Genomic DNA, 13,064 nt, shown 5'->3' with positions numbered 1-13,064 from the left:
AATTGATATATTTATAATTGGTATTTTATCAGTATAGTATAGTACAAAAAAAATGGGATCAGGTAAATCTTTTTATGACTTCATTTTGGCACTCATGTCACGTGAAGAGGGAGGTCATGTGTTTGTCCAGAACCGTATGTGCTTAGGATAGCTCAAATATTTCCTGAAGAGAAGGCCGCTGGAGGGAAAATTGTAAAGCAAACACGATTTCCTCGTAAATATATTTTGGCTTATTATTAACCGGGCAACTAAAATATTAAACAGGAACTTTCACTGGGAATATAATAATGTAATTTGGCTATGCATTAATATTTTGGCAGCAATAAATTTATATTAGCCTCAAATTTAAGCACCATATTATTAAAAAACTGGCAGCAAAATCAAGCCACCCAAAAAAATTATAGGGAACTTGAATTGATAAGTTGGCGTCTAAAATAATAAGTTGGCAACTAATATTGTAAAGCGATCATAAAATTTGGTTGTTTATATATTTTGTACATAAACAGAATACCTAAGATACCTATATACATAAGCTTTAAATACTCCATTTTTAAATAATTTAAATTTAAACATATGCATACCTAATACTTTAAATTGACAAATTTGCTAATCCACAAAATACCACAAATTTATTTACGTATAATACCCTACTATACTTACTATACTTATAGTCGAAATTCCTAATCATGAAATACCTAATGGCCATTATATCATTAGGTCTTTAAATTTTTAATTACTAATTTCAATAGTTACCACTGTGTTCTGCCAGAGTCAAAAGATAGGTGCGACGACGAGCGAAGCGAGGAGGAGCGTGTTAGGTTGACCGTGTAGTGACCAAACAAAATATTTTAAAAGAACTTCATTTTTAAATTAATAGATAGCCGTTTTCTTTTTAAAATGTGCTTCATAAATAGTCTCCAATATAATAATTCAGTTGCCAAATAAATATTTGGTACCTGCCTAAAAATAAACGAAAGCTGTAACGGCATTAAAATACAACTCATATTGATATATTTTAAGGCTCCATTTTAGTTGCCAAACTATTAATTTTAGTACCCATTTCTATTATTTCAAACTACCCAAATTCGATTAATTAGTTGACCGGTTAAATACGTGCCTTTGAGCATTTGCTCAAGATATTGGAAGATATCATCATGTTTTATGCTTCCGTGAAAGTCATTCAGGGTGCCTATTACGATATTAATGAATTCGATATACCTAGTAAGTGATAATTTGTAGTAGTGGATATGTTGTCTGCACTAATTGTTTGTAATTTAAATCAATCGACGACATCTTGACATTTTGTAACTAACTAAATCTTAATCGCAGAGAAGATGGCCGATGGGGTCGAAAAGTGCTCGAGTGGAGACCACGGACAAGCAAGCGCAGCGTAGGACGTCCACCCACAAGATGGACAGACGATCTTGTTAAGGTCGCCGGAAGACGCTGGATGCGGGTCGCTTCCAACCGGCACGTATGGAGGTCCAAGGGGGAGGCCTATGTTCAGCAGTGGACGTCTTATGGCTGAGATGATGATGATGATGAAATCTTAATCAATTTATAATATTATTCTTTGATTATCTTTGATATTATGATGTCTTATACATTTCGACATGCACCACACATAATCGACATTATGAAATTGTATTATATTATATATCGTAAATTTAAGTTACTTAATCTTAAATTATGCTGTATTATTATGACGTGTAAAAATCTGTATTTTTTTAACAATAAAAATCTGAAATATGAAATCTGGTAGGGTAGGGGCGATTAGTATATGGTACCTAGGTATGTGTTGAGATTTTAAATGCCGCATATTTCTCTCGCTTAACTTCAAAATCGGGTAAATCCGTTCGACTCTCTCAGCAAATATTTACCCTATTACCTTTTCTTAATACCAAATCGCATAGTCTGATGGATGGATTTACCCGAGTTTGCATTTTTAAGCTCATTTGTGCATACTGTAAATTAGTTACTAAATTGATCACGAGGTATCGCTAAAATATGAACTGAAACAGTGGGGTAAAATCGTTTCCAAGATACATACAAAATTTTAAATTCTAAACCCGTTTACATCCTTAAAATTTTAATGTGGGGTGAAGTTATAGATTTGGACCAAGAACAGTCTGCAACGATTTTGATAGCACACGCAGTGTTATTTTACTTAACCGTCAAACTTCTATGAAATTATGACGTATAAATAACACTTGCACTGCCAGTGATATCAAAATCGCTGCAGACTTTTCTTGGTCTAACTCTACCAAGATTTGCTTACGAATCAAGTCAAAAATTAATTGAATTAAAAGACTACCTTAAATAAACCTTATTATTTTATTGAAGAATATTTTGCAAATGCTTTAGATTAAAATGTATGATTTGTAATAAGAATACTTAGTTGACATCGATACTGTACTTGCGTGTAATTCTGACGCTCTGACACATATTATATTATTATACTCTTTGTTCTGACATTCTATATCTGTAATTACTATTGTTATGATTGTTTTATTATACTTTTTGTTGAATTTATTGTGCACCATATAATTGTATTTGCATGCATTTAAGTATGTTTTATTGCAAATAAAGTGATTGATTAAATAAATAATAAATAATATAAATAAATATTATAGCACATTCTTACACAGATTGGCTAAGTCCCACAGTAAGCTCAAGAAGGCTTGTGTTGTGGGTACTCGGACAACGATATATATAATATATAAATACTTAAATACATAGAAAACAACCATGACTCAGGAACAAATATCTGTGTCATCACACAAATAAGTGCCCTTACTGGGATTCCAACTCGGTTGGGCAGCGTTCGGGAAACTACGTAATGTCTTTTCGTCCGACATACCTCAGTGCCTCAAGACGAAAGTCTTTAATCAATGTGTGTTACCAGTGATGACTTACGGCTCCGAAACGTGGTCTTTCACTATCGGCCTCATCTCAAAACTCAAAGTCGCTCAACGAGCTATGGAGAGGGCTATGCTCGGAGTTTCTCTACGTGATCGAATCAGAAATGAGGAGATCCGTAGACGAACTAAAGTCACCGACATAGCCCACCGGATTAGCAAGCTGAAGTGGCAATGGGCAGGCCACATTGCACGCAGAGAAGAAATGGCCGATGGGGTCGAAAAGTGCTCGAGTGGAGACCACGGACTAGCAAGCGCAGCGTAGGACGTCCATCACCCACAAGATGGGTCCGGACCGATACCACCTTCAAACCTTCAAGAAAAGAGCGTACTCCCATCTTAAATGCCGGCAACGCACTTGCAACCCTTCTGGTGTTGCGGGTGTCCATGGGCGGCGGTAATCGCTTACCATCAGGTGATCCGTCTGCTCGTTTGCCTCCTATATCATAAAAAAAAATTGAGGCACAGGGACCAACAATTTTCAACAGTAAGATTTGACACACTTGAATGAATAAACTGCAATAACTACAACCCTCGTTCTGGAATATAAAACCACACCTAACATTAAAAATGCATTAATTATACATGATTATACCCATATATATTACATACATAACCTATTTTACTCATAATACCTTCGAAAACACGTGGTTATTTTGCATCACCCGGATGCATTTAATTTCCGAGAAACGCAACGTTAATATCGCATCAAATCTTACGCAATATAAAACACAGTAAACAAGTGATCTTCCAACGGCTTTAATTTCGCTGGAAAGTTTCATGTCCTCATAAAGTGAAATATTAACACATCCGCCGCGCTTGACGTTAAATTACGTCCTTTGGGATGAAGTTTTTATCTCACATAAAATTGCTAAGCTGCTAGTTTGATACATAGTTTAGATTGAAAGGGATTTTACTAGTATGATACGAGAGTACCTATAGGTAATTGTAAAAACTAAAAAAAATATTAGTGGCAAAATTCTTAGTTAAAGTTTATGTTAACTATGTAAATAGAAATTTCATAAAGGAAAATACATTTTTTTTGGTCAAAAATTACCCCGGTAAATAAATCAAAGGAAAGTTTCCGAAAAGTTGCGAAAGTTCTCGAAAATGTCAGGGAAATTTAACAGGAAACAAAGAAAACTTTAATTTAGAAAATGGGAAATTTTGACGTCTGTACATCCGCCGTGCTTGACGTAAGATTTTTCCTTTTGGAAGTTTTTATGTGACATAAAATTTCTAAGCTGCAATAGTTTGCTAGTTTATATTGAAAGGGATTTTACTAGTTAGGGATAATATTATAAAACTACTGATAAACCCCATTTAGAGTGTTCAAAAACTTGCATGCAATATTCAGTTCATTACTACAGAGTATAATATTTTATTAGAGTAGGTATCAAATTCTTCAAGTTCAGTAATTATGAAAAAAACATATTTTATTATAGTTTGGTTTGTATTACGTAATCCATTGCATCCATCTAAATTTGGCACCGACGGGCACGGTAGTGACCATAATAACACCGCCAAGGTGCCAATGTTGCATGCATAATGCATGCATCGCTAACGGGGGCCATTGTCATTGCGTTTTAATTACTGGACTATTACCCTAGTCAACGGGGCTCTTGTTATGAGTGCAGTTGCAGTGTCACGTAGTGTTTAGTATGAAGAAACCCAAGAGAACAAAGGATTCAAAGGAACACCAATATCGTTACAACTTTTTGTCTCTAGAGCGCTCAATTTTTTTGTAATACCTACATAATAGTAAATTTGCACATTTCTGACTAAGAATGAAAATGTAAAATGTCCAAAGAGTTTACTTAAAAAAAAGAGTAATAGGTACCTATTAAAATATTATAACTGACTAGCGACCCGCCCCGGCTTCGCACCGGTTAACAAATTATACACCTAAACCTTCCTCAAAAATCACTCTATTGCACCGAACCGCATGAAAATCCGTTCAGTAGTTTTTGAGTTTGTCGCGAACATACAAACAAACACAGAAAAATAGACAGACGCGACAGGGGACTTTGTTTTATAATATAAGTAAGGTGTAGTGATTTTCTTAAACCTTAACAGGGGTCCTTTAAGAAAGGAAAATACAGTTATTAAACTTTTTAGCTCGCATGACAATGTGACGCCTATGGTGCAAACAAGCGTCCATAAGCGGCGGTAACCACTTACCATCAAACGTACTGTATGCTTGTTTACTACTAAGGTGATTTAAATAAATCAAGTTCCTGGTTGTAGGTATAGGTAGTTATATTTAAGGTGCTGCTAACTTATGCTAATATTCATTATTGGGAAGATCCCTATTGAGGCCAAGGCCACTGTACATTAGTCTATATTATTATACCATTGTCACAACGCAACCGAAAAGCGCCCACCACAAAACCTCAATTAGCAACGGCGAAAGAAAATTTCACCAAACATGAATATTAAAACCCATTTTAGTAAACCATACTTGACATTCGTCGCACGCGCCACTAACAATGACACCTAATCGGCAACCATTACACAACGATGATCCTCGCTTATAGGCCAATGTCGCGCTGACACGGAATATCGATCGAGATGACACATCCGGACTGAACGGAAAACAGAATCAGCCAGGAATATGTATAAAAGCTGACAGCTAGACATCACAGCATCATTCGAGTTCCAACATTCGAAGAAGCAACATGAAATCCTTCGCTTGCGTTCTCCTCTTAGCTGCGTTTGTGGCAGCTGAGCCACCGAGCTACAGGTCAAGATTCTTCCAACGGCAAGAAGCTGAACCTACTACTCCTAGAAACGAGGAAGCACCTTATCCAGCAGCAGGTCACAAGCCTTCTACAGAATTCAAGCTCCCATCAAGAGAAGCTGTCCCGCCTGCGACATCATACGGAGTTCCTTCAGATAGCTATGCTGTTCCATTCCACACGTTCAACGCTCCGCAAACAGAATACGGAGTCCCAAGAAAGAGTGAAGAACCTGAGAGAGAGAAGGAAGATAAGGAAGAGGTAGAAAGCTTGAAAGTGGAAGGTTTACCAAAAGAAACAAAAGGCAAGCTTCAAGAAAATTCTGAGGTGGTAAACGCTAATGGTGCTTACTACGTATTGCTCCCGGATTCTCAGCTCCAAAGGGTACAGTTCGAAACGCAGAACGACGTTCGCAATATGGCGTATACAGCGCGTCTGCAGTACAGGAATGAGGACCGTGCTCCGATATACGTGTACACTGCTGTTCCTCAGTACCAGAATGCTGCTTACGTCCAAGTGCTTTAAGTTTATAGCTTTCGGGTAGCCTATGGTTGTGTTTATATTGCTGTAAATGTGGATAAAATGTCAGTCACTTTCGAAATCACCTGTCAGAGCGTGACATTTGTGAATTTAGCTTAGACGGGCTGATGTCTTTTCTACCTAATTGAATTCCTCTACATTTGTTCACAAGTTCGGGCCTATGATAATCGCATTTATTGCGTGACAAAGAAAAGATAAAGCTCTCTTTCCAAGATTTTATAGACAGACATGAAGGCATTTGGACTTTACTTAGAAGAAACAATCAATCGCCCTTATAAATGTTTTATAAACTTTTTACACGTATAAACACGACCATAACACAACAATTTGAGATTATAAAGGAGACTGAAGCTTCAACTTCGGCCATTTGCCAAAACGCTCGTGAATAACGAAATAAAAATAAAGTGTTGGTACATAATGCCCTGTTTCATTCCTCTCCTTATCATTGTTGGAATGGTTTCGCTTTTTCCAACTTTTTCGCTTAATTGCCGTACACAGTTTTCGTACATTTACATCAGAATCGGAGCGGCCATGGTGCTCAGAAATATCTGATCACGCCTTTATTGTCAAGGAGCTAGAGTGCGTGTTGAGATATTTTTTCACCTCGGCCGCTCAGATATATCTGATGGCGATTGTACGCTCTGCGTATACAATTCTCCCCTTTAATACCAAGGAGTAAAGACCAAAAGTGTATTTTTTTTTTGGACAATAGCGTTTGTTATTAGTGTATTTGTATGATAATGAAGTTTGGTCATTTCTGAGCCCCATTATTGTTGTGCTACTTTTTGGTTATGAAATATTGCTTGAAAGAAAATAAGTCGTTCCACTTTGACTGTGTAACATAGGACAATGAGTAAATACTTCTGTTTGACACTTCTAAGATGAATGGTAGGTAGGAATGTAATACATACCATGACCAAAACTATTTTTGATAGTCCTATGTAACAACTTAGCCCGTATCATGAGTTTATTCTTTGTCATGAGTCACTGGCAATGTCAAAACTGACATATACTCTAACGTCTACGTAATTTCCTTTCTAACACCTCGCTCGCACTAATAACCGAGGGCGAGATGCATACATATAACCGAATCGTAAGAGGCACACTGAATATCAATATTAAACTTGAAAGGTCCAGCCTGATGAAGTCTACGCTCCGACCTACGCGAGCCCATGTTCAAAACCCCGAAAGCTTTCAACTCGAGCTCTCTAACCGCTTTGCTTGCCTAGAGAACTTGGCTTCAGTGGACGAAATCAACGACGGGTTAGTGAAAACTGTCCACACAGTAGGGTCTAAGTTTTTTAGACCCCGCCGTAAAGATAGACCTCAGAAATTGACCGAGCAAACCTTAAGCCTCATGGCTGAACGACGCTCGCTACAGTTGCAGTCTCCCGATGACGCGGAGTCATATAGGCAGCTCAATAGACGTATATCTAAGTCCTTACGACATTATCTACGTCTCTTTAATACTAACCGTATTAAAGAGACTATTGAGCGAAACCAAGGCTCCAAAGTGTTCGCAAAGGACAAGTCTATTGGGCAAAGCCAGCTGACAAAGCTGAAACGGGAAGATGGCAGCATAGCGTCGAGCAAAGCGGAGGTTTTAGGTGAGATCGAGAGGTTCTATGGACAGTTATACACTTCGATCGCAAAGCCCGTTGACAGCTTGGTACGAGATCCAAGAGCCAAGCTGTCCCGACATTATACCGAAGATATCCCGGACATCAGTCTGTACGAGATTAGGATGGCCCTGAAGCAGCTTAAGAATAACAAGGCGCCGGGCAAAGACGGAATCACTTCAGAGCTTCTGAGAGCGGGTGGAACACCGGTACTTAAAGTCCTCCAGAAGCTCCTTAATTCCGTATTGTCCGAGGGCATAACGCCTGAAACATGGAATAGAGGCGAGGTGGTGCTGTTCTTCAAAAAAGGTGATAACAACCTATTGAAGAACTACAGACCCATCACGCTTCTGAGCCATGTCTATAAGCTGTTTTCAAGGGTCATCACGAACCGTCTCGAACACAGACTTGATGACTTCCAGCCTCCCGAACAAGCCGGTTTCCGAAAAGGCTACAGTACCATAGACCACATCCATACGCTGCGGCAAGTTATACAGAAGACCGAAGAGTATAACTTGCCATTATGCTTAGCGTTTGTGGACTATGAGAAAGCCTTCGATTCGGTGGAAACATGGGCGGTGCTTGAGTCTCTTCAGCGATGCCATATTGACTATCGGTACATCGAAGTGTTGAAGTGTTTGTATAGTAACGCCACCATGTCGGTCCGAGTACAGGAGCAGAGCACGAGGGCGATTCCATTGCGAAGAGGCGTAAGGCAGGGAGACGTTATCTCTCCGAAACTGTTTACTGCCGTAATGGAAGACGCCTTCAAGCTCCTGGAATGGGAAGGACTTGGCATCAACATCAACGGCGAATACATCACTCACCTTCGGTTTGCCGACGATATCGTAGTCATGGCAAAGTCGATGGAGGAACTCAGCATGCTGCTCGATGACCTCAACCGAGTTTCACAACGGGTGGGCTTGAAAATGAACATGGACAAGACGAAACTTATGTCAAATGCCAATGTTGTGCCCATCCCAGTCTCTGTTGGGAACTCGGTACTCGAAGTTGTTGACTCGTACATCTACCTAGGACAAGTAGTCCAATTAGGTAGGTCCAACTTCGAGAAAGAGGTCAACCGCCGAATCCAACTCGGTTGGGCAGCGTTCGGGAAACTACGTAATGTCTTTTCGTCCGACATACCTCAGTGCCTCAAGACGAAAGTCTTTAATCAATGTGTGTTACCAGTGATGACTTACGGCTCCGAAACGTGGTCTTTCACTATCGGCCTCATCTCAAAACTCAAAGTCGCTCAACGAGCTATGGAGAGGGCTATGCTCGGAGTTTCTCTACGTGATCGAATCAGAAATGAGGAGATCCGTAGACGAACTAAAGTCACCGACATAGCCCACCGGATTAGCAAGCTGAAGTGGCAATGGGCAGGCCACATTGCACGCAGAGAAGATGGCCGATGGGGTCGAAAAGTGCTCGAGTGGAGACCACGGACAAGCAAGCGCAGCGTAGGACGTCCACCCACAAGATGGACAGACGATCTTGTTAAGGTCGCCGGAAGACGCTGGACGCTTCCAACCGGCACGTATGGAGGTCCAAGGGGGAGGCCTATGTTCAGCAGTGGACGTCTTATGGCTGAGATGATGATGATGATGAGATGCATAGAAAGTAAGTTACGTTCTCGATAGCGTTTATGTCAGTGCCAAACTGGTGGTAGCCACACTTAACTACCTACTTATTTTGTTCAAAGTAGTTCTTCACTTCTTTTTTATTTGTAAATTTTGACATTACTTAACTCAAAACCACGAGCTCTTTCGATTCTAAATAGGAGAAAAAGGTATTACAAGATTTTTATTTAATTTCCGTTACCATTTTTCATATTTTTCTGAGAAGAAAATTTGACTTTGTATGGCGGTAACGGAATGGAATGAACAAAAAATATATGGAAATTTTTTAATTAGGATTCAAAGAGCTCGTTATTCTGAGTATAAAATAACATAAAAAATCCTAAACTTAAAAAAAGTGTACTGTAAATTTTTAAATAAATACTTAATCTAACCAGGATCCGAACCAACGACCTCACAGAACGGAGAGATCTTCGATCTCGGTTTACCTCAACTATGATATTCATTGAGCTGGTACAAGCTTCCTCACTATCTAATAATTCGGGCTTTGTTCATTAACCATTGTTGGTTGAACATTGAACAATCGTTGCTCTGTGGCCGGTGCGCAAACTACATCAATCACTATTGTCACTGACGTAGAACAGAACGTGGTAAAGGTATCTTCTTCCTGTTCACGGATGGATTGTGTGAAAGAGGATATGATTGGAAAGGAGTGAGTGCAGTGTTCTTATCCCACGTTATGTGGGGTCGGCACAACATGTTTTTCTCTTCCATTCATCTCTCTTTCGTCACCTCAGCACTTACTCCTTTCTTTCTCATAATTATCCTCTTTCACACAATCCATCCATCGGTTTTTGGATCTACCACCCGCTCTCAGTCCATCAACATATTTAGTAAATTTAATTAACTGTTTTCTGGTGAAATTGATAATATTTTTAGTGACTCTTTATTTCAACCAGTGTATTTATTTGTCAAGTGTCGTTAGGTATTCTATTGTTTGTTTTTTCCTTGCACCAACTTTTAATGCTTCTATTTGGCCTTATGGTTGACTTGGTACAAAATGCCTTTTGGTATTAAGTCCTCGATTTATACATAATTGTATATTTTTATGTAATAATAATAAAGTTTAAAAAATAAAAAAAATATGTGATTAAATGATCTCATATTGACAACTTGTATGATGTTAAAATGAAATTAATTGTAAATTTCCCATAATACTCGTGGTGAAAATCTTATTTTTGTCTTCGAAAGTCTTTTTAACAGCCTTAGAACTCTGAGTCGAAATCTAAGTTTATATTGCCAATGGAAGTACCTAATTATCATTCATTTAATTCTAGCATGGTAAACTTAAATACTATGTTGTGTCCTAATGTCACTATTTTTTTATTAAGATAATCCGGTGTAGAAACTAAACGATTACTTTTATTTCATTTATAGAAAATCTATAATATTAACAAACGGGTTTCTTTGTAAACCTTGTTACTGCTAAAATAAATATAGAAATCATTTTCTTGCCAAAGCTAATTGTAAAAAGCGGCCAAGTGCGAGTCGGACTCGCCCATGAAGGGTTCCGTAACAGCAAGTAACATAATAAAATTGCGGTTTACGATTTATGACGTATTAAAAAAACCTACTTACTAGATCTCGTTTAAACCAATTTTCGGTGGAAGTTTGCATGGTAATGTACATCATATATTTTTTTTAGTTATATCATTCACTTATTTTAGAAGTTACATGGGGGGACACACATTTTACCACTTTGGAAGTGTCTCTCGCGCAAACTATTCAGTTTAGAAAAAAAATATATTAGAAACCTCAATATCATTTTTGAAGATCTATCCATAGATACCCCACACGTATGGGTTTGATGAAAAACATTTTTTTGAGTTTCAGTTCTAAGTATGGGGAACCCCCAAAATTTATTGTTTTTTTTTTCTATTTTTGTGTGAAAATCTTAATGCGGTTCACAGAATACATCTACTTACCAAGTTTCAACAGTATAGTTCTTATAGTTTCGGATAAAAGTGGCGGTGACATACGGACGGACAGACAGACAGATATGACGAATCCGATTCCGGATGATTATGGATTATGGTTCCTTTTTTTGCCATTTGGCTACGGAACCCTAAAAACCTTAATTAAAATTAAGAGCACGAAGTGATTGTTAGCATATTCAATTCACTGCGCGTGATCTGCCTGCGAATCATTATTGAACCGTTTTATTACTTTTTATTTAATACTTGTTGTTGATACTTTTAAAACTGCTATTGATGCGAAAATGGTAGTAACATAAATAAAAATCTCTTTTTTTAGACATCGGCACTTTTATGAGAATCCTGATTATAAAAGGTATATAAAAGTGGCGTATCTCAAAAACTATGCGATTTTCATTAAGGGTATATTTACTTAATCTTGTAGTCCATCAGCTGTTCTATACGCCGCTGCAGCTGTTTTTAAGTCTTGGCATTGGTTTTAGGGACACCCGGTATATTAGTAATTAAGTAATTTTTGTCATATTTTATATTATTGAAACATTATTTAATCATATCAATACTTATTAAATAGATGTAAAATACCATGTACTGCGTTTTGGGACGGCACAACGGAATTTATATGATCCATCTCAAGGGTTCATGAATATAGAGGGGTTATGTTATCATGACAAGGTATCGCATTCAATCGTTGGATTGACATAAGATATACTCGTAGCCCGATATATTGCAGAGTGGCATATTAGGTTAATAACTCAAATATAATCAATAGGTACTAATTGCTATGTGAGCTGCAGAACTGAAATTGTTCCTCCATTTAAAAATACAAAAACTGAGTCACTGACAGTGTCTAAAGTGTCTAAACTGACATACCGGGTGTGGCCTGTAATACGAGCAAAAAATTTAAGTACTCCTCATACTGACCAACATTTGTTCAGCAACTTTTGAAAATAACTTGTGGTTTGATTTTTAATACACTTTAAAGTTTATTCTAAGACGCAATGTTTTGCGAAATTTGTTATGTATAAGGCATGACAAGCAACGTCAATCACTATGATATGGCGTGGCGATGGCGTCCATTGCAGATAATATTTATTTTGTATGAAAAATAGGGACTCTAAATACTTCATCATTTTTAAAAGTTGTTGAACAAAAGTGTCACAGTTTGAGGAGTACAATCTATGTTTTAATTATTTGCTCGTGTTACAGGCCACACCCGGTATACGCTAATGTCTACGTAATTTACTTTCTATACATCTCGCTCGCACTAATATACGAGTACGAGCGAGATGCATAGAAAGTAAGTTACGTTCTCGATAGCGTTTAAAATGTCAGTGCCAAACTGCAAGCAATAGAGAGCATTTTTCTCAAGTAAAAAACCTTCGCTGTCGCTTCATCAATAAATATCGTACTGATTATTATTGAGTTGATGACATAATTAATAGTCAATAAAATTATAATGAAACCGTAGATTATCATGTCATTTTGAGAAATATGTGCTGCTAATAAGTCAGTAGGTGTACCTACCTACTTATACAAGGTGTACCTCAAAAACATTATTCTTCTACTTTTCCCAATCAGAACACGATACCGAAAGCGACTGCCAATTAAACGTATCCTCACTATTTTTGTTACACCTTGTATACCTAAAACTAGTACATTTTTAAATCTATCTTTT

At 37.7% G+C, this 13,064-nt stretch overlaps 2 protein-coding genes across 2 annotated transcripts in view; one reads left to right on the top strand and one right to left on the bottom strand.

The window, feature by feature from the left end:
* The window catches only part of LOC134794433 (uncharacterized), a 399,097-nt gene that overhangs the window by 238,928 nt on the left and 147,105 nt on the right, over nucleotides 1-13,064 (bottom strand). The window lies entirely within an intron of this gene.
* Nucleotides 5,560-6,308, top strand: LOC134794633 (uncharacterized). Its single transcript, XM_063766433.1, has one exon. It carries the CDS (start codon nucleotides 5,597-5,599, stop codon nucleotides 6,179-6,181), a length of 585 nt encoding a protein of 194 aa, XP_063622503.1. The 5' UTR covers nucleotides 5,560-5,596; the 3' UTR covers nucleotides 6,182-6,308.

Source organism: Cydia splendana, chromosome 10 (genome assembly GCF_910591565.1).
Source record: "Cydia splendana chromosome 10, ilCydSple1.2, whole genome shotgun sequence".
Lineage (NCBI taxonomy): Eukaryota > Metazoa > Arthropoda > Insecta > Lepidoptera > Tortricidae > Cydia > Cydia splendana.
The sequence above is the reverse complement of the archived record's forward strand: the minus strand, read 5'-3'. Positions and strand labels throughout refer to the sequence as shown.